Below are 23,120 nucleotides of genomic sequence, written 5' to 3' on the forward strand. Positions count from 1 at the left end.
CGTGTACCCTCCCCTCGTTTCTTCATTTTTAAAGTTCAAATAGTTGATTTGAATCTACCAACGTGTTCTACATATTAAAATGTGCTTGGAGACCAAATTTTACATTTTTTGGAAATTTTTTACTATTTTTTCAGAATTTTTTAAAATCATCACTGTGCTGAATTTTTTATTATTGTTTAGTTTAATAAAAAATTCTGAAAAAATAGTAAAAAATTTCCAAAAAATGTAAAATTTGGTCTCCAAGCACATTTTAATATGTAGAACACGTTGGTAGATTCAAATCAACTATTTGAATTTTAAAAATGAAGAAACGAGGGGAGGGTGCACGTTAGGAGCACAAAAAGGAGGGTGCATTTTAACCCCCCTATATATATATATATATATAAACTTTTGAATTATTTGAGGTTGTACAAGTCATACACCTAGTTAAAAATATAATAATTCACTAGTGTTTCTATATCTATAATACAGTTTTATAGAGAATGTACAAAACAAAAATATTTTAAAGAAATATTTAACAATTATTTTAATTGTCAAATTCTACATAAATTAAAAAAAAAAAATTAACTGACGAGATTTTATAGTAATTTGACAGAAAAAAAAAATTGACAGAAAACCAATATACCGACAAGAAGTACAAATTTTGATTCATCAGTCATCAGTTCAAAATCTCAATCGTTCGTTCCACTTTTTCGTTCAAATACAAAGTTTATTTTACCAGATATTATTCGTACATGAAATTAAATTTAGCAAATATAGAGGTATCCTATTGCAAATTTATTTGAGCTGTTTCCGAAATTGAACTGAAAGAGTATTATTCACCTTTCTCATCTGATTTGATGTTTCCATTAATGCCTTATTGCCTTCTATTTCTTCATTTCCCCGTGCCGTCTCGTCTTCTCCCCATAAATTAAAGAGATGGTTCCAATGGAAGACGCCATGGAAGCTCTCCTTGCGGAGCTCGTTCAACCTCTCCTCCCCATAAAAATGAATCATAATCATAAACCTTCCATTTCTCAGAAAGAAGATGTAGCAAAACAGGTATGATCTAGTCGAGATTTTTGTTCAATGAACCCACTTTTTTTCATTTTTAAAATTTTTTTTTTCTTCTGGAGCTAGGGATAAGTCTACCTTTTTCCTATTTTCCTCAAAATTCAATCAAATAAGTTGAGATTCTTTTTTGTTCTTTTGCTCGTCTATCCTAGAACTTGTGTTGTCAAATGTAAAGTTGATCCCATTTCGAAAGAATTTCTTATATATAATACAGTTGAAATTATATCAAAAAAAGGTTGTGAAGGAAGAGCGCAGGGCTGTGAGGATTTATAAGGAAAAAAAAAACTCTGTTTCTTACTTTATTTTAAATTCAGCTGCTGTTTCTGTTTATTATTAAGATATTTACCTCAAACAAAACAAAAAATAAACTGAAAAAAGAGTTTATAAATCTGTGTTGAAAGTTTTATGTATGAGTTATCTTTATGTCTTTTTAATTTTACACCAGTTGTCAGAGAAAATTTCTTCTCTTATCTACAGTATGCATACTTGTATGCCTGGTCAAAAATCAAAATAGCCCACAAAACCATGCCTGGAATTCTGATCACATGTGCCAACAACTGTGTGTGACCTTCATGTGGCGACAGAGATCCAGAAACTTAATTGGAGGTGATCAGAATTCCAGATGTAGTTCTGTAAATAACTAAATATATATCATGTTCGTTTGAAAAATAGGGAAAGACAAGACAAGTGAAGAGTTTTGTTATTGAGCAGTTATATAACATTCTAGCAATTACAAATTTACAATTCATTTGTTTAATCTATAATTGCAGATGCACGCGGTTGTACTTCTCTACAATTACTACCACCGGAAGCAATGCCCGCAATTAGAGTTCCTCTCCTTAGAAACCTTATGCAAGGTTGCTGTTAATAAAAACGAATCCCTCCTAGCTTACCTTGGAAAAACCATCTTGCCTTCACAAAATTTCTCTCTGGTGGAGAAATCCATCACGCGTGCGTGCAGCATATCAAAGGCATTGTGGGACCATGACGCAAGAACGATCGAGACGTGGCCGGTTGAGAAAGTGGCGGTGTTTTTGGCTGATGATAAGAGAGAGAGATGCTTTCTTGAGAGAGACTCCTTTGTCATGGGGGTGTTTTCACTTCTGGAAATAGAGGTAGAGGGGCAGAAGTCTGAGGATTTGCTTGAAGACTTCACACTTTCAAAGGTTGAAAGTCAGACTGGTACGTAGAAGTTTGTGGTATAAACTGTAAGATCTATGTACGAGCTGGTCGATTCATATAATTTTTTTTGCAAATGATTGTTTTGGTTGTGTAACTTAGGTATCAACCGGGCCAATTTGCGCACTTGGTACAGTCGTCAGTCGTACTCCCTCAGCAAAGAAAAGGCAAGGGCGATGGTATATTTGATGGAATACTCAAAGCCGCCAGCTGGCAATAAGTTTGTAGAGATCCCAATAAAAGATGTACTTAACAAGTAGGGATCAAGATATACTCCTTTGTTATTATTTTTGTTTATTTCTACTTGCTTGTATTTGGTTTATAGTATATTGTGTACCTAAGTTCAAGCTCTACTTCTTCTTTGTTTGTTTACACATTTAAGTGTATTTAAATAACATGCTTGGTGCAGTTTGAAAGGTCCAGTTATTACGAGTGGTTCAATACATGAACAAATGACAGTTGTTCGATTCTTTCTCTTGTTGCCTTATGCCGACATCATTTTTGACTGGCTGAGGTACGTGTTATTACTAGTAGTGAACTAGATTTTGACTAAAATTAGAGCACATTTAATTGTACCTTGAGGTGTGGTAGGAGAATTGAGATTCAGTGGACGCAAAAAAATTAAACTGAGTTGAGGTACAGCTGGACATTTGAAGCTTAAGCTAGCTTAATTGCACGATTATAGTTTATCTGGTGCTCAATTGAGACTAATTTTTGTTAAATGTGAAGTAGGTTATACTTGATACCTTCTATTTCTGTGTATTTCATTGTTGAGGATATATAATAATATTAGTTGAGGATATATAATTGTAGTTTATCTGATGCACGATTATAGTTTATCTTATGTTAGCTTAGTACCAATGATATTATTTATATTTTAGAATAATTAATAGTTGAGGATATATAAATTTGTTGTTTTATCTTTCTTTTTTCTCAGTAAACCGACATCAGAGCTAGAAAAGGAACTTGAAAAGAGAGAGAGAAAACTAACAAAGTCAAACAAAGTGGAAGTAAAAGGGGAACTATTAAATGGATCTCTGAGGGAAAAGGGCAAAAGTGGAAATGACAATCCTGACAACAAAAGAGAGCGCAACCCCTCTTTGCCTTCAAACAACTCTTCTGTGAAGCATGTGACATCTTTTGCAGGGCCCTCGATCAATTGCTCTCTAAAGAATGTCACATCTATTTCCGATCTGAAACCAGTAATGTTAGGAGTTGGAGTCGGTAATAACAGTAGAGAGCTAGGAGTTGGAGTCGGTAATAACAGTAGAGAGCTCAGTACTGCTAAACAAATTACCAAAGATGTTAAACAAGAGAATGGTAATATAAGCAAGGTATGTTTACGTTAGGATTAGATTGAATCTGGTACGTCGATACTGGTATCTAGATTTTACTAGTTCAGATACCTGGTGTATCCCTGTATGGTACCATAATTAATGAACTGTAGCCAATCTGAACCAAAGGTAGTACATAAAAAGCTTTATTTCTTTTTTTTAGATCATAAAAAATGGCCAATAGAATAATAGCATGTAATAAAAGGGTACTTACAAGAAAGAAACTATACCCTAAAGCTTACTTTGGACCTGATCATGCAAATAACATACAGAAACTGTCACATTAGTCGGGATCACATGCTTTAGTTTATATTTATGATTTTTTTTAGAACCTATCCCTTTTGTAACCCCATTTTGTTTCTTTTTCTTCCTTTTCAGGAACTAATGGAGGTAAACTCAAAGCCACGCAGTCCTATAAAAAGGGCAATCATTGAAACCTATGTTAAGCAAGGTATATATAATATTCTTCTACCAGTGTTTGCATGAAATATGACAATAATCAAATGTCATAAAACAATTGTCTTATTGCAGCGATAGTTCCATTTGCGATGAAAGATATTCCATCTTGCGTATCTCGTCTGATGAAAATAAGGGATGATTTGGTTAGTGAATTTATTTACACATTTGTATATATTCTACCTTGTAACCTGTGTTATTTTCCTTTCTGTTCCAATATTTGAAGTATATATATTTTCTTTGATTTTGATTTTGTTTTTGTATCGTAGTGTGAAAATCAGCGAAAGCTTGAAGATAAGGTTGCTCAGTGTGAGATGGACATTGAGACCATTAGATGTGGTACTTCTAAAATTATCATCTTTTCCCTTTGTATCATATACACAATTTCTCACTTTTTATGTTAAAATTGACAAGCACTTTACAGTCGATAAAAAATTACAGTGTCATTTATTAATGTACCATACCAGTCAAATCTGGTACATGATGACGACCATTTGTTTTTTTGCTTACACTTGTCTTCCTTTTCCAATTTTTAGAAAGAACGGTTTGTCATTTATAATGTACCATAATCTCCCAGTTTTGTTATTTATTTAATTATTTTTCTTTATATTTGTAGAAGAAGAGATGACACCAGAAGTGGAGAAAATAATAGAAAGGTGGGAAAAATCAATTTCGAGTGAAGGCCAGCTTGATGCCTCTGATGGATGTCTAAATCCAAACAAAAAGAAGAAATTCAAGTGCAGGAGTTCATGCCAGGTATATCATTTGGTGAAGCTTCTGGTATTTTGGAAGATTATAATTATCATGTATATACTTGTAAATCATATGAAATATGCTAAAACCAATACATGTACCCGTATTTTTTTCCATTTGTGTCAAAGAGATGCTAAAACACCTCTCTTTACAACAGCCAAATTCTTTCTATTGCTGTTGCTTTCATCTTAGTTTAATATTACATAATTCCATAACTTTTCTATGTATGTTCCTGTGGCAAAGAGGTTGACTTATCATTTATATCAAATTGTGCCAGCTACTGGATGACTTATGTAGGGATAACAAACTGCCATTACCAAGATACCACGTGCATCCAATATCCAATGGTAAGATAAAAAGAAGTACCCTATTTAGTACTGGATAAATTAGTTCTTTTTTATTTATTTGTGTTTGTGTGTGTTTGGGGGGGGTGGGGTATTGGTAGGGGTGAAAACGGGTTGGATATTGCCCGATCGGATCCGTATTCAAAAATTAGATACGGATATCCGATATTTGAATATCCATGCGGATAGTGGGTACGGATATGGTGGATATGGTTTCATTTTAATTGTCCGTATCAAAATATTAGATATATACTATGTAGTTTAATATATATTATGAAAATATTTATGTATATATCTACGGATATCTGATCTGTATCTGTCTAATATCCGATCCATATCCGAAAAATAAAAGTGGATATGGCTTTACCACTATCCAATCTGTTTTCAACCCTAGGTATTGGCCATACATTTCATGCTGTAAGCATTATTTTGTTTTGTATTTGGACTATACAGTAAAGAAATATAGGATGATTTTTGTTTTGTCAGTGCTTGCTTATGTAATTACGAGTTATTTTAATTTTGAAATTTGTTTACTGTAGGATTATACATGGCAAGTGCAACAATTAAAAGCAAGGGTATTGATTGCATGGCTGAGATCGACTCGGGGAAGAATCCTCATGAGGCGAGGGAACATGCAGCATCGTTTTTGATGAAGAAAATGAGTGAAATGGAGGAAGATTAGGGTTTATTCCTTGATGCATATGTTTAGGATCTCTCATTAGATGTATTTACTGGTATCATGTCATGTCAGCATTAATTGCGACAAGGGTCAAAGACAGTACGAAGCCCTCTGTTTTTGTATCATGGAAAGTTTCCAAACAAATATCAACATTAACGCATGTAGGGTTGTTCAACCGAACTATTTAATTCGAACTTTTTCGGTTCGGCTCATCTATGATTATACCTTGCCAAATACTGGTACCTGCTAGTCCTTGAGATTATCATGAGCCTTCTCAGCTAGATAAATATATTAGTGGATAGGTAGGAGCAGGTTTGCATTCAAATGTGAACACGAAAAGAATTAAGATCTTCTTATTATTAAATCATAAAATAAAATTATTGATCGTAAATTGTGTTATTTAACAAGAAATCGGTACTGTTGTACAGTGTTTAATCCTTTAATTTTGGTTGAAGATTGAAAGAAGAAACATCTCACGCCTATATCCATACTGATATTTTATCAACAAATTAAGTATTGAGGAGGGTTCAAATGCCTCTATGTTTTTGTGCCTCCATCATGTCTTCATCTCTCTCTATCATTTTCAAAGTTCAAACAGTCGATCCGAACCGCTCAATCTAACCTCCATACTAAAATATGTTTGGAGACCAAATTTTATATTTTTAAAAAAATTTTTACTATTTTTTTAAATAGGTACAAAATCAGTAAATCTGAACCATCTAAAAACAGTATTTTTGTACCTATCTAAAAAAATAGTAAAATTTTTTTTAAAAATATAAAATTTGGTCTCCAAACATATTTTAGTATGGAGGTTAGGTTGAGCGGTTCGGATCGACTGTTTGAATTTTGAAAATGATGGAGAGAGATGGAGGCATGATAGAGACACAAAAACATGGAGGCATTTGAATCCTCCTCTTAAGTATTTAGTGTTCAAGTAATGGGCAATACAATCATAACATCTTTTTTTTTTCTTTTTACATGGCTGTAGATGACAATTATTACTGATTGATTTAACTAGACAAAAAAAAATGAAGGGATAAGATTGTTTATACAAAAAAGGCCAATACGGTCCAGATGGAATCTGTAATACTCTTTTAAAAACATCGAGTACTTGAAAATTTATTACCAAAAAGGGGCATCGATGGGAATAAAAAATTAAAAACAAAAGATAAATAACAAAACATCACTTGAAAAAGATATGTTAAAGTCACCATTAAAGCATTAATTGGAAATTTGTTGTCATATGATATGTTAAAGTCAATCTCTTTTTCTTTTTCTGCAAATCGTTTTATGGCGTACTGAAACTAGTTGAGGGTCTAAAATCCACACTATCTTCTTCTGACATGGCCAAACCAAATTGATTCAAAATCCAAATAAATGTACCTTTTCCTAGTTCAATTTGAAGGATGATTCTCACTACAAATAAAAATTAAAGAGCCATTCTCCCGTACCGGGATTAAATAATCCATTAATAAAACAGGCTCAAGGTGCTAAATTTAAAATTAAAATTCCCGTACTATTTTTTCTCAGCTCTGTGGGCTCTTAACTAAATCTATGTGTGACTTCATTTGTGTGTTTGTTCTTCTACAAAGTGCATCTCGGAAGGTAAAATGGCACTGCCCCAGATGCTCTGACAACAAATGCTCTTTTCTTGGCCCATACATGTGTTTTCGATGTAAATGATGGTCAGGAGCATTTTGCTGCCTCTCAGTCTCTCTGGTGAGAAATTCTAAATAATGGTAAACCTTTTCGTTTACTCTGGAGACCTAATTATGGAGACAGAGAGGTATGATTACAATTTGGAATGGGATCGTGGTGAGAAAGAGAGAGAGATTGGAAGGTGGCATGTAATTAAGGTGCTGCTTCACTCGTGTATTTCATTTTATTAAAAGATTGATCTTGTATTAAATTTATTAGTTGGATACACTAAATCCAATGGGATGTATATTTTATTAATGATTCAATTTTACTAAAGAAAAAAAATGATGTTTCAAGTTTGTCGTTTGAATTTTGATTGTGCCAATTTGTTGCATAAAAATACGTCAAGGGTATATATCATCTTACTAAATTCATCATCCAAACCTTAAATTAAAAAAAGTAAAAACCTACAGAATTAAAGATAGAATTGACACCAAATCACAAAGAATATTTAAATAATCACAAGTTTATAACTATACACATCCATCGAATGATACAAAAATAATAAAAGAGCAGCTTTATGCACACCATAATAATTCAGATATACAATTTGTACTAAAAGAAAGAAAAAATGATTAATTGCCTTCATATGAGTATAGGCTTGACAACAAAACAATGGCCGATACCAACGAGTTGAGCTTGAATGAGCTTCATGAAGTGCCTATCTACCCTGTCTGATGTAGAGAAGCACTTTGACTTACCACTGGCAAGTGGCAAAGGCAGCAGAGAAGCTGGGTATTGGGAGGAGTATTCTGAAGAAAAAATGCAGAGAATTTGGAATTTGGTTTTTCAAGGTGGCCATATGGAAGATCAAACCAAATTCTCTGCAAATTAGCACCAGACTCTGCAGAAAACACACCGAGGAATTATTCATCAGAAACACAAATAAGCACCTCTGCTGTGGCAGTAGAAAACACGTGAACCATGTGCAGGATAAATTTGCACACTCACGAGAATTATACTACAGCCACATTCATAGCAAATATTAGTAAACATAATGCATAAAACTTACCTCAACCTCATTTCCTAGACCACCCATGCTGAATCTTGAGCATGCTACGCTTCACGAAATATGTCATTAATTCTGGGTCATAAATGAAAAATGCTTTTGCCGACTGTCTGTAGGAAAAAGGAAAAGTAGCTTATTTAGTATATGAGTATTCATTTACTACTGGAGGATTCTTGGAATTGAAGACAATAATTTGTATGGACACATTAACACAAGCAATTATACATTTCTGTTTCTATCAACAACCCAAGCAATTTTCCCTTACTATTATGTATGCATTATCTATTATTAACCATAAGATAATACATGCATTCAGTAATTCACAGCAACCGTAAGTATGGATTATCAAAAGAAAAATGTAAAAACATGTGTTTTTTTTTTACTTCTATATTTGTATATATGAACAATCTACAAATGTGCATTCTTCACAATACACTTTGGAATGACTAAAATGAAACCATTCAAGATGATTGAATGTTATATCCAAAGACAAGTTATATTCATATAAACCTATTGGTCTTTAGTTTCTCAATTTATCTTTCCTCAGAAGGCAATCTGAAAAGAATAGAAGTGTTTTCTGCTTTTTGCTCAGAGACATGCACAAGTCCAGGGAAGTGTAAAATAATTAGCCGCAAGCCAAAAAAGGATTCTTAACTTTTGAACTTTAAAAAAAAATATACTGAAACATAAAAAAAAAAGTAAGAACATATATTAAGAAAGAAAACAACAATTTAGTTATATTAAGAAAGAAAACAACAATTTAGTTATATTAAGAAAGAAAACAACAATTTAGTTATACTAGGTTAAAGTTGCTAAAATGTAAATAGTTCTCTGATGTATTTGTTTAAAATGATAGCACAAACGATATTTACGGGATAACTAGCAGAAGCTACAATAATACGTCGATTATGTGAAATTGAATAGATATTTCATAATATTGAATCTTCAGATCCTTTCATCCAATTTCTAAATTTTTTAATAGAATCCGGTTACACCACTATCTATTATTTGACTGCATTCCAATGCAAATTCCTTAAAACAAGCATGGTATGATTACGAATTAGTTAAGAAAATAATGGAACTGTACAGAATAATTAAATGGAATGAAAAATATGATTTTTTCAAAGGACCATAATATTTCATATTTGTGGATGATTAATCTTAGCACCAAATTAGTTTGATTTTTAAAAGTAACTGACACTAGGTTTCGCAAAACAAAAGAATAAGCCAATAGTAAAGAAATTTTTTACATGCATTTCCTTTCATGTCATCACAAACATAATATTCTTGGGATTCTAAATATACAGGAGGTTTGCGCAAACAAAAACCATAAAAAAATTATTGACTCGGGTTATGGATGTGTAGTCATGAATCCAATTATCTATGCAAGTACTCACAAAAAATACACAGTATCACCTTTTCATTTAAGCACTCAAATTCATGTGGATACTTGTATAAAATTGCATCCAAGTATGAACAGGACAAGTCTAATAGACAAAATTAAGCTTATCTCTAAGAAACTAATTGAGAATACATACACGGACACAGACACACACACACTCATGTAATTCTCATTTTTCAAAGCCAAGTTATTTACCTCAGATAACTATGAGCAACAATCAGAACAATTGCAAGCTAAAGTATACTCAATCTCGGTAATTGTGCCAAATGCACAACACCAAACTTATAAAGGATACAAACCTCTTTGTGCAATTGGAAAGCTTCTTCAAAAGTTATGGTAAATTTTTAATGAAAACTAGAATTGACAGAGATGGCTAGTAAAAAGAGGCAGAAAACATGGAGGCAACTTTTAAAGAGGTTTGAACCTGGCTAGGGTTTAGGAAAAATTACAGAAGTTAGGGTTCTGTACAGGTCGGTTTAAATGACTGAGCCCAACAAATTTCGTTGCAAAGCCCAAAATGTTTACGAAAGGAGTTATTGGGCTGAGTTCTGTGCTGTCAGTTTTAATGATCGGGCCCATAATTTTATCCTTGTGAATTTAGAGTATTAAAAATCATAAGTTATGGCAATGAAAATTAAATTGTTTTTTTTTTATTATTATTTCGTATTCTATTAGCTAATGATTTTGAAAGTTATTTAAACCAGCCTAATTTACTATCTTTTGACCACCTGATAAAAATTCCCAATCCTTCCTTGCATCTGGTAGCAACCTCCGGAATAAATTCGAATCACAAAACACCCACCATCTCTTTTAAATTCATCATAAACATTTTTTATGCATTTTTCTAATTTGTCGATTCTGATTCTTTTAATGATTTCCTTTATTTCGTATAGGTGAGTTCATAACAATTCGTTTTTCATTAAAAACTAAAATGCTCATATGGGGTCGGAATCGATGGTCAAGGTCTAATATTATGTAACTGGACCATTATTTAATATTGGTAAGTTTAAAGTAATCGGCACAAAAGTTTTCAAGAACTTTCGTTGAAAAAAAAATTCAAACTAATAATAATAATAATAATAAATAATGATCATTCTAGCGGTAATAATAATAATAATAGTAGTAGTAGTAAAAGCTCCAAGGACCAACTGCTCTACGTATACTTATCTATTTTGCTAAGCTGCAAAAGTTCGAATACAAATAAGGATACATACGGATAATATCTGAATCTGTTTTCACCTCTAATACCATCACAAGATGCTAGGAATGAAGTGCTATTTTTTAATAGATGCAATTTACGAAAGAACTATTAATTTCATGTAAGTGCAAATTTTAAAAATTTAACTCAAAAAAACTTATTTGACTAACTATGAATCTTATTTAATAATTTAACTTGTTCAAAGTTTATACCTCAAATCTTAGTCTCTAAACCAAGAAATAGAGGCTTGAGATGTAGGGTTGGTTTTTCTCTTGCTATAGATATTAAATCAAGGATCAACCTTAATCTTAGTTTCTACCCTTCAATTAGTAGAAGTATTGTACTCAACACATGAGTTAAATGGTGGATAAAAATGATTGCATCTCTCAAATCTTATCTTATTCTTTTGTAGCCGTCAAGAGAGCAAGAGAGAGAAAGTGAAAGATGTGAATAAAAAAGTTAGGGTTTGAGAAGAAAAAAGTGTGATATTTATAATGATTGTCTAGAATTTGTTTTAATTATCTTCACTAAATGGGCTTGGGCCCTTTCTCACTATGCAAATTCATTTTTATCATTTACGTTAATATCCGGCCCACCCGATAACTATTACAATTATTTGTCTTTGCAAAGACAAAAATCAAATTATATATATTGACATGATTTGAGTTGTGATCAATTATGTAAGGTTTCATTTACCTTGGTCGTCATATGGAGGAAAGCAACAACACCATGGATCACTCTTTTCAAATTGGGCTGGGCTATTTTTCTTCTTCCCTCTTTGTCGTCATATGGAGAGAGCCCAATACATTCGCTGTTTTCTGGCACGCGTAAGGCACGTGATGGAAACGCTACTCCCTAGGCCCTACTATATACGACTCTCCAAGTACTCTCATCTGGAGGGAAGAGGGGCTGTCCGATGGCTATCGGACCACTTTTGTGTTCGATGGGTTCTCTCATCGTCAGATCTGCTTTAGGATTCGTGTGTACGGATTTTAAAGTAAACGCGAAATTGCGGGCATGAATCCTAAAGCAGATCCGACGGTGAAGAGAACCCATCGAACACAAAAGTGGTCCGATGGCCATCGGACAGCCCCCTCTCCCCATCTGGAGAAGGAAATACGTGACGTGATGTGATTAAATTTTTTTTCACGTGACGTGACGTGATTAAAATGATGGTGGACAATCGTGTCATGCGGATCATGTGACGTGACGTAAATTAGTCACATCAATTTTTTTTTTTATATTTTAATTTAAATTGTTGAAAATACAGAAAAAAAATATAAAAAAAATTCTAAAATTTTTAAAATAAGTAAATAATATTGTAATTTTTTTTGTTGAAGAAAGATCGTTAGACAACTGACATTACTTTAAAAATTCAAATGACTAATATTTATTAGACTAAACTAGAAAAAATAAAAACCAGCACTACATGAGTATCAGTATCACTAAACTTACATTAAAAGAGAAACCTGTATATTTTATGCGTACAAAAAAAAGTTAAATACTTTATGTTTCATACTGTGACGTGACCGCGTGATGTGACTAGTTTTCGTGACATGACGTGTAATTTTCGTTCGAATACAATCACATCACGTAATCGATACATGTAACGTTCTGTGACATGACTGATCACACCGTGACTAATTTTCTTCTCTATTCTCGTCAATGCATATTGCATAGTATAAGGCATGTGATGAAAACGCTACCTTAGTACTCTCGTCAGTGCATAGTATAACAAGTGGAGTTTATCTTTGGTTATTAGACCATAACTAGATAGCATAGTGATAATTTAATAATTCGAAAAAAGTTCGGTAAAATTAAAAATTAGGAAATAATTAGAATATAATATAATTTTGTACAAAACAAATAATGTATTAAAATATTATTGTAAAAAGCAAAAGAAAATAATTAGAATATAATTTAATTTTTCCATTAGTGCAAAAATCGAGAATTTAACATAGATATGTTTATGTAAGAAATTCAATTTGTCAGAAAACTAAAAATGTAAAATTCATATTTAGGTGCCTGGTTCTATTGAGAGGCAGAGCTACAGTCATTCAGGCTAGGCAGTTGTCTACTCCTGAATTTTGAGAACTTGTATTGAGTATATAGGACTGACCCATTGTCTAACTCTAATAGAGACTGTTGCCTTCTCCAAATAATGTTCGTTGCCTACTCCTGAAATAAATTTGTAACACAAATTTCGCAGTTGGTATCCATTAATCGTTTGAAAGAGGAATGAGTAAAGAAAACAAAGGTAGAAGGCGATTCTGACAGATGAGACCATTATTTAGATGGTTCAATTGAATGGGCCAACTTATTGGACCTGAAAAGTTAAACATTAAAAAGACATGAATAATGTATATGTGACTGGAGAGGGGAAATTTGAGTGGAGGATCAATTAACATTATAAAACTTAAACTTAAGATGGACATTGTTTTGGAAGAAAAATAAAGTAACTACGTTGATAAAATTGACCGGAAAAAGTTAAAGCAGGTAAAATAATAGCTTCTCTAACCAAACAAATTTTATTAAAAAAAACCAAACAAATTTTATCCCAAAAAAAAACAGATTAATAGATATTAAATGGGAATTTCCTTTTTAACAGAAAATAATAAAGGGGAAAAATATTTTTTAACAAAATAAATTCATATATTATATTAGTTCATTATTTGAGTATAATATTTTGAGTTAAACATAACTTTTTGACAAATACATTTGAGTAATTCTTTTTCTATTTTTTCTAGTTATGAAACAAGTTTTTTTTTTATGAAAAAAAAATCGGAGTTTTTGATTTGATCTGGCTGATTCTAGTTTCACAATCAAGTTACAAATTTTGGTTCCGATTTTCAGAGCCATTGTTTTAGGTTTTCGACATCGGTGCCACGACTCGTGCTCGGTTCTGATACTTTGCAGTAAACCCTAGCCACTACATTGTGTTGCGGCTGTGTGGAGGTGCCGATTTTTTTATTTATATCCAAAATAAAATATAAATTTAAAAAACTAACCAACTAGCTAATGAAATTGCAAAACTATCCAAACTGGTTAACCATTAACCGGACTCAAATCAAATTTCCGGTTATTGGTTTCCCGGACCCATTGAAATAGTCCGGTTAATGGTTAACCGGAAATTTGATTTGAGTCCGGTTAATGGTTAACCGGATTTGTGCATTTTCCTTTTTTTTTTTTTAAACAGAATTTTTTTTTTGTATTAAAATATTAGAAATGTTGAATATATTTCTTTGAAAATAAATGGAATACAATATAATTTGATTTATTAGAAAGACTGCAACTAATAACCCGGATCAATATTTTTCAGGCCGGATTTTTCGCGGTTGTAAGAAAAATTAATATATTTCTTTATGTGCTATTGGAAAAAAATAAAAATGCTTAGATTCTGAGTTATTGATCCCGGTTCAAAAGTCACTTCTATGTAATCTATAAAATATTCTAATCCTTCTAGGACATTTAATTTATGAAAAGTTGTATCTATTTTTGAAAAAAAAACAAAAACTTTAATTTATTTAATGATTGTTTTTAAAAAATAATTCTCAAAATAGATACAACTTTTTAGTTGCAGTCTCAAAAAAGAATTCTCAAAACCGGCCTGAAAAATATTGATCCGGGTTATTAGTTGCAGTCTTTCTAATAAATCAAATTATATTGTATTCCATTTATTTTCAAAGAAATATATTCAACATTTCTAATATTTTAATACAAAAAAAAATTATGTTTTAAAAAAAAAAGGAAAATGCACAAATCTGGTTAACCATTAACCGGACTCAAATCAAATTTCCGGTTAATGGTTAACCGGACTATTTCAATGGGTCCGGGAAACCAATAACCGAAAATTTGATTTGAGTCCGGTTAATGGTTAACCGGTTTGGGTAGTTTTGCAATTTCATTAGCTAGTTGGTTAGTTTTTTAAATTTATATTTTATTTTGGATATAAATAAAAAAATCGGGTGGAGGTGAGTTGGCAACGCTTTGTTTGTAAGTACCTTTTTTTTGCCTACCCCTGATGAAAATCCTGGCTATATCACTGGTTCTATTTCTTATATATATTTTTTCTTTAAAATAACCAAAACAGTATATTTAATAGCGTATGTCAAAGTTTTTTAGAAAAAATAGCCAAAACAGTCAACATATAACATAGATTAGATTTAGATTTTTATCTGAAAATTATAAAGTACATTTAAAATATTACAGATCTATTAATCTTATATTTTAATCAGATATATACACCAATTTCAAAAAATAATTTCATTTTTTTATTTTGGCTACCCACCTTGTTATCTTTCTACACATATATAACAAGTAAATCAATATATCATGACACATATATAATTCATTACATATTTTAATTTTAATATACATATAATTTAAATTCAAAAAATGGTTTTTAACTTCCATAAATGCTGCTCTGAATAGAAGTCTCAATTAGCCTCTATTGAAAACACTAACTCTGTTAAAATTGCAAAAGACTCTTTGATAAAGGTTTTTGGCGTCAATTTTTATTATTTGATTAGAGGGTTCCACAGGGACTGTTATTAGATTTGTTCAGTTCATGGTAGGCTAAGCAGCTACACAAATTGACAATTTTGCCTAATTCAACTGCAGAGTTTTGTACAAATATTTATATATTAGTACATTCTAAAATAATAATTAATTTACAATATATGAATATAAAATTATGTTTTCAAATATAATTAAATTAAGTTAGTTTTAAATTACCTTGTATATTTTTTAGTTTTCTCTAATATCTCAAATTAATAAATGTTATAAATGGTAATTGTATTATTTTTTATTTTACTTTCTTTTAGTTTTTGTAAATGAAATTCGATCAACAATAGATATATAAAAGATTTTTCAGTTTATAAATGAAAAATAAGTCATGCTTTGTACATTCTATTTTTTGTTAATCACACAGAATGCAATTAGAATATTTAAATCATTCAAATAGCATTGACAACTGTATTTGTTTTATTATTCAATACAATTGGTATTTCAGCCGTACTAGGGTATAGCAGCTATCTGAAAATTTATCATTGAACAAATGTAATTTTCTTCTCAACATATTTACAATAAATAATCAGCCAGCAATTTCAATACCATTTTATATTCATGGTTTTAAGGACAGGTCATGTCTAAATTATTAGAATTCAAAATGTGAACTTTCTTTTCTCAAAATCATCAATATAACAGCCAAGAATTTTCATCCAAAATACATACAAATATGAGATTATTTTAACTTGTATAAATAACAGCACAAGCAACGCCAAACTACAATTTCGAATGGAAATATCAGTGTTGTAAAAAACATCCGTTTAGACCGACTAATCGGCCAATAGTTGTTGACGGTAATCAAATCGTCACTATTTTTCCGATTAATTTACCGATTATTCTCAATTGTTCTCGATTAATTCTTTGACGGTACCTGTTTGTCCGATAACCGCATACCGTTATTTACAATACTGTTAAAATATATTTGAAATTTTCAAATAAAGTAAAATAATATTTAAATAAATGGGTTATTTTAATTCCTATAACGCTAAACGAGATGAAGTCTGACGCCATAACGTGCCAATTGCCACATGAATTTGTTAGATAACTGAATCTTATTATTCAAATCATGACTTCTACTCTAGCTTGGCCTAAATCTTAATATTGAAAAAAAAAATTGTAGTTTCAAATATTTTTTAAGTAGAAGTTAGAATTTAAGGCATCAAACTTAAATTTATAAGAGATCTCTCATTCTCATTCATATTTAATATGTACGACTTCTTATTATGTGAGCATTGTCATCTTTAATTATCACTACATTACCACTCTTTGTATGAAAAAGACAAGTCTAAAACTCAACTATGCAATTAAAATTTATGAAAACAAAGGAGATCTTTCTTGACTAAAAAAAAAAAAATTACTCATCATAATTTTATGTAGTTTTTGTTTAGTTGTTGTCGTTGTAATGTTCTGTGATAAACCTTCTTTCTTACTGCCTTTTGAAACTTTAGTTAAGGTATTATTTGTATGAACAATTACTTTGATTTTGTAATGAAACAGGTGGACAACTACTTTTATCAAAAAAAAAAAAAATTATTAAGCATGAATCTTTCTCTCTCTATGAAGAGATCCAGATTGAATTTTCCAAAATAGCATCTAAACAATAAGAGTTACGGCAGCAAGATAATAAGTTAACATATATATCAGTCACAAAGCAAAGCAGTAGATACAAAATGCCCATAGAAGAAGATGCAATCTGCTTCATTTTTTTCAGTTTATTTCAAGAAAAGAAAATATAAAAGAAATTAAAAAAATGAAAAACAATCCAGAAACTAACATACACTAGACCTTAATTAATTAATTTCCTAGTATAAAACACTAACGGTAAACAAATGTTTCCAGGTTTCAGCTTGATTGATGCACCATTTTGGATTAAACAAACATTAACCTAGCACAACTGTACTAGGAGCTAGCTTATAATTCACAATTTCACATTGACCAAAATGGTTAATGACCAATCTTCACACTTCTCATTTCCAGGAGAAATAAGATCTCTTGTGGCATTTTGTGTTAGCAATAGTGTTCAAGCTTTGTAGATGACAACAAAGCAAGGAAGGATTGCTCTTGGATTGAAAACAAATAGCTCGTCTATGTTGGAGTAAGGCCCCGATGCACCAACCAACGAGTCGAATTCTTCGGATCCTTCTTGAATTTGGGTGCGTCTAACTCTTCCAGCTATAACCCTGAAAAAGAAAAAGAAAAATCATCCATTTGAAGAGATTAAATTAAACAAATTTGTTATATATTTCTGTAAAAAACTTTGTGCAAGATGTATTAGATAGATCCGTTTGTTGAGCTTAAATTGGACAAACTCTGATCAATTATTTTTAAATCTTTCATAAGCTCTGTGTATCAATATGTATCTTTTTTTTCATTAGCCTTGTTACTATCTTTATTGAATCCATCTAATTAGTATGAAATTTTTCCAAAAAATAAAAAATAAACTAAAAGAATTATGCAGAGTGTGTTTTGACACAAATCAACTGGGTATAAATACCATATCCATGAATAATTTGATTCAATTTTTTTTCTCTAATATGCATGTTCATATGTCCAAGTTAGAAATTAATTCGGGTATATACATTTTGGTTTTATTTGAGATCATGTAAAGAAATGTTAACAATTAACATACAGACATAAACTAAACCTTTTATTGACTGTGCACGTCTTAAAGGGAATATGGATTATGGATGTTACCTACAGACGAGCATGACCCGCTGCTCGTCAGATTTCTTGACAGCATCATGCGCTCTGCCGCTAGTTGCCATGGTTAGGATCCTCCCATTCGGGTCGGGTTTGAACCCATCCTTTATGATAGCGCAGACGTTACAATTTGGGTTAGAGCTGCACAGATTCGTAGACCCATTATGGCCAAGCGGGCATGCCAGGGTAGTGCAATGGAACCTACAAATCAATTTTTTAAATATTAGTCCCTTTTAAGATATTAAATTTTATTTCCATGACTTGTCACTTTGCCTGGTTTAAGTAAATTTTATTAGAAAACCCCACTTGGATATGTAAATAATTTTTTTATCAATATATTATCAGCTGGCAAGAAGCTTCTTGCCAGCTGACCTTCAAAAAAAAAAAGTAATATTTTCTTAAGGTTAGTACCTTAGAAAATTTCTGGTTGTCAAATCTAGGGGTGTTCATTGGGTTGGTTCAGTTAAAACCTAATTAAAATAGTCCAACCAAAATTTTGTTCAGTTCCAAAAATATAACCGAACAAACCACATTAAACTTGTCAACCAAATAATAACCGAACCAAAATAATCAAAGTAAATTTTAGTTTGTTCGGTTGAACCAAAATAAGAGAGATTAAATTTTAAAATTTCAAAACTCAATGCATACATAAATACCATTTAATAATCATAGAAATAAACATGAATATATATATTAGTTGATGATATTAAACACATTGTTCAATTCTATACAAAATATGTAGATGTTCTAAAATATCCAAACCAATTTTTTTGTTCATTTTAAGTCAAGAAAACCGAAGCATGGATTTGAGCCATATAGAGTTTGGTTTTGAAAAATCTAAACCGAACCAAATATAGAAACCAAAGTAATTCTAAAATTCAACCGAACCGATCCATTTAAACAGAGAAACTGAATAATTTGATCCAAACTTTTCAGGGTTGGTTTAAACACCCCTAGTCAAATCTGATGAAGTTATTGGGATTAGTTATCTCCTTGGATCATTACAGGTCTAATGTCGTATTATTGAATTTAATAATGTGAACTAAATCTAGAATATTTTCATGTGCTATGTATCAAAGTTTAAGTTGGCTAACTACCAGATAGTAATATAGAAATTATATATCTCTGTCACAAAATATTAAAGAATAGTTTAGTCCCATACTGAAGTACTGATACATGACAGATGAAATTATAACCAATATCAAGATGAGATATCAAGCCGTAGTGGATCAATATCAGTTGGATGATAGTTGGATCTTAAAATTTTCTAGTCTTTGGATTTTATTCTTAGAATTTTCTTTGCTACGGAATTATAGTACCTGAGAAGTTCATTGCCGTCAGCAATACATCTGGGGTACTTCTTTGCAAATTTACTGGATTTGATTTTGATCGAATCACGATAATCTTCGAATTTTGAAATGGTTTTTTGGGAATTTTGAACCTTCAAAATCCGCTCGATAGTGCAAATCGGGGAATTCTTCTTGAGCCAGCTTGATTGAAATATTATCTCTATTATGTTCCTACTTGTGTCTTCAGGACCCAATTCTGAAACTAAATTTTACACACAAAAGACACAAATTAAAGATTTAAATTAGTCATTAAAATTTGTAAGGTGCCTGGTATTTTGGTCCTTCAAATAGTTTTCCGTACTTTTAAGGGCATTTGCTTTTCTAACAGAGGAAATACAGATTTGGTTCAAATGTTTGGTAATCTTGGTTAGTGCTGTCAATTATACCATTAACCATTTGGTATTCTAATCATGCAATTTGTTTCCTAATGATTATGTGTCAAGATATGACAAATAGTAAAACACTAATAGAATAAAGTTTTGTTCTTTTTTCATTTTTGAATGATATTTTATTCAAATATATATATATATATATACAATGGGGTGTTACTTGAAATATGGTTAATTATTTAGTAAAGTAATCAGGAAATACCTTTTTTAAAGAGGCTTTTGCAAAGGGACAACAATAATTATATTGATGAGTTCCATGTTCATGTTTCTAGTTTCTCCACTAGTATACTAATATAATAAGTCAGCAGTACAATTGGAAAAATTACAAAAATGTCCAAAATAATTTGAAAAATACCTGCATGCCTAATAGCTTGATGATGTTCCAAGCTCTCACTTCTTATAAAGATCTCACCACATTCATGACAAGTGCACATGACCCTCATGGACCCTCCGTGCACCGGGTCCACCACACTGTGGCACTCATAACAGCCAGACAACCTCCTAAATTGCATTCCTCTAAAAGACCCACCAATGGAATAACTAGAGGAATAAGAATTGGAAGAGGCACAAGATGCACTGGAGGAGAATAAGCTGCTAGGCGGCACATGCTCACCATTTACTATCTCATTCAGGGGCTTTTTTGTAATTAGTCTTTCTTTACTGGTGCATGCACTAATTGATGCTCTCCTCCTCTCACAAGGCTCCTCCTCTGCTTTGCACAAGCTGCTGGTTTCTTTTTGTTTGCAAAGAGACCCAGAACAAACACTCTTTTTACATCTTTTTCTGTGGTTCTCTGAGGAATCAAGATGGCTTTTGCAATTGAAAATGCTTTTGAGGGCTAATCTGTAAGATGGGCTCTCTGGTTCTTGGTTTGTTTGGCGCTGTTGTGGTTTGTTGGGTTCTTTTTCTCTCTTCTTCATAGATAGTTTTTCTCTTGGCTTCCTTGTTTCTCCCATTGGAAGTATAGAGAGAGAGAGAGAGAGAGAGAGAGAGAGAATGTGTTGAGTTTGTGTGTGTTATTCTTTAGTTGAAGGAGATATGATCATATGATGAAGGTGTGGCAGGGAGACTTGTGGAATGGCAGGAAAAGCAAAGAGTTATGGATTAATTCCATTTTTTACCTTTTTTATTTTTTTTCTCTTTGTGGGGTGGTACACTGGTACTAGTACAAAGCATATTACTTTATGTCTTGAAGTTGGGACTTGGGAGGGAACCTCGTTGAATTTGCTTTATAGATTTTTTTTTTTTTTTTGAGAGATGCTTTATGGATTGTACATTTATGCAATGTTGTCCCTCCAGAATATAAGAATTTGTGCAATTTATGCAATTTTGTCCCTCCAGAATATAAGAATTTTGTCCCTCGTTGAAGGTGTGGCAGGGTGTATAGAATCCAGACATTCTCATCCGTATTGGCACGAATGTTAAAGGAGTTACGTAAATATTTAAAAATATACTAAATTGATCTGAATTCTGATAATACATTCTGAATTTCAAATTCAAAATTTGAATATTGTAGAGGATACGGCCTCCAGAATATAATACATATTGAGACAAATAGCACAAATATTAAAGGAGTCCCGTAATTTTTTTACAATGAACCGAATTGATTTGAATTCTGATTAAACATTATGAATTTTAAATTCAAATTTTGAAATACCGTAGAGGATACGGACTCCATAATATAACACATATTGGTGTTACTACCAAAGGAGGGCTGGAGGGTACATTTTTACTTGGAAAAGTGCTTTATGGTCCTTTATCTTTTTCTTAATTATATTAATTAGGAAGTATTCATATTAAATTTTTGCTTTCCATTGTACGGAATCCTCATCCGAGATTTGTATGTTTGTATGACTACATGTGACTTTAGTTACAAAAGGTGAAATGGAGATTATCGATCTCTGTCAAAAACAAAAATGCAAGAAGAACTACAGAGATAGAATTCAATATTGATAATATATTGTTCGATAGAACGTGCATTAAAGTTAGAATAAATTTAAATTAAATAAAGATAGAACGTGCATTGAAATCAAATTAATTTATAATTCGAATGGTCATTAAAAAGCTGTTTATAATTCGAATGGAATATTAAATAACTTAAGTTGGCCGAAATTTGATACTTACAATATTAAGGATGGAGAATCATATTTATTTTATAAATTTAAAAGAATAATTTTGAAAATATAGAATGGTTGCATCATAAAAGTTGAATGTAGACTAGAGTTATCCAATAAATATTGAAGTTTGATGCATGTTTTACAATTCATCAAATAACTGATTTTTTTTATAGTTCAAAATTAACAATACTTAATATATCAACCCACTTATATGTCGTAATATACCTATACTTTTTTTTTTTATAATTTTCAGCTTTATTTAAATTGATTTAAAAAATATATAAAATGTATAAATAACCATTGTCAACAATGTCTTCTTTTTTTTCAAATTAAAATTCATGACATTGGTGTCTTCAAAAAAGCTAAAAGAACATCAGAGAACATCAGATCAACTTCCTTTAAGAGCAAAAATACAACTTTGACAAAGGACAACCAAAATTGTTTAAATTGTGTAGTTTGGCGACAAAACCATGGAATAAAGCGTACATTATACAGGTATCTAAGTCAATTTGGGCACAGAATTTGTGTGAGGGGTTGAAAACAAGAGAAACAAAATGTGGTCCTTGTTTGGTGGATATTTAGAGTCTGAAAAGTAAAGGGAATTGGAGTGACTTGTATAATATCATTATGAGATTTTTTGTGGGAAGTACATAAATAACCTTTTGGGCGGTGTCACAATTTTATAGGCCTTGTAAAAGTTATTTGCCTCGCAACAAAGTTTGAGTTTCCCAATAATATTTATATTGTAACATCATTATTTGAGTAGGAATACGGTGTTCTTAAGTTCACCGACTCTCTCGGTGAACTCAAGTCTAAAATTCATCAAATCAGCTTTAAACGACAAATTTGAACCGCTGAAACCCGTCTACTTTACGAGTGATGCGTCTACATGTA

General features: G+C 31.4%; 2 protein-coding genes across 2 annotated transcripts; one reads left to right on the forward strand and one right to left on the reverse strand.

Annotated features, from left to right (window-relative positions):
• The first annotated feature begins 898 nt into the window (after positions 1–898).
• Positions 899–5,950, forward strand: LOC144566353 (uncharacterized). Its single transcript, XM_078316373.1, has 11 exons — positions 899–1,041; positions 1,824–2,235; positions 2,335–2,488; positions 2,642–2,746; positions 3,170–3,566; positions 3,945–4,017; positions 4,098–4,168; positions 4,292–4,361; positions 4,639–4,778; positions 5,053–5,122; positions 5,659–5,950. The coding sequence occupies exons 1-11, from the start codon at positions 919–921 to the stop codon at positions 5,799–5,801; spliced, it is 1,758 nt and encodes a 585-aa protein (XP_078172499.1). The 5' UTR covers positions 899–918; the 3' UTR covers positions 5,802–5,950.
• An 11,404-nt stretch (positions 5,951–17,354) lies between these two features.
• LOC144558716 (uncharacterized) lies at positions 17,355–21,300 on the reverse strand. Its single transcript, XM_078307570.1, has 4 exons — positions 20,465–21,300; positions 19,691–19,922; positions 18,366–18,572; positions 17,355–17,851 (listed from the first exon to the last, which is right to left on the reverse strand). The coding sequence occupies exons 1-4, from the start codon at positions 21,063–21,065 to the stop codon at positions 17,692–17,694; spliced, it is 1,200 nt and encodes a 399-aa protein (XP_078163696.1). The 5' UTR covers positions 21,066–21,300; the 3' UTR covers positions 17,355–17,691.
• Between the last annotated feature and the right edge of the window lie 1,820 nt (positions 21,301–23,120).

Source organism: Carex rostrata, chromosome 1, assembly GCF_964058835.1.
Source record: "Carex rostrata chromosome 1, lpCarRost1.2, whole genome shotgun sequence".
Classification (NCBI taxonomy): Eukaryota; Viridiplantae; Streptophyta; class Magnoliopsida; order Poales; family Cyperaceae; genus Carex; species Carex rostrata.

Bases quoted from the DNA above. Each gene is read 5' to 3' on its own strand.
- LOC144566353 (XM_078316373.1), top strand. From the start codon at position 919: ATGGTTCCAATGGAAGACGCCATGGAAGCTCTCCTTGCGGAGCTCGTT. The intron at 1,042-1,823 runs GTATGATCTAGT...CTATAATTGCAG, and splicing joins AAGAAGATGTAGCAAAACAG to ATGCACGCGGTTGTACTTCT. The intron at 3,567-3,944 runs GTATGTTTACGT...CTTCCTTTTCAG, and splicing joins AGAATGGTAATATAAGCAAG to GAACTAATGGAGGTAAACTC.
- LOC144558716 (XM_078307570.1), bottom strand. From the start codon at position 21,065: ATGGGAGAAACAAGGAAGCCAAGAGAAAAACTATCTATGAAGAAGAGA. The intron at 19,923-20,464 runs GTATTTTTCAAA...TGTAAAATTTAG, and splicing joins TCAAGCTATTAGGCATGCAG to TTTCAGAATTGGGTCCTGAA. The intron at 17,852-18,365 runs GTAACATCCATA...TTTCTTTTTCAG, and splicing joins CGGGTCATGCTCGTCTGTAG to GGTTATAGCTGGAAGAGTTA.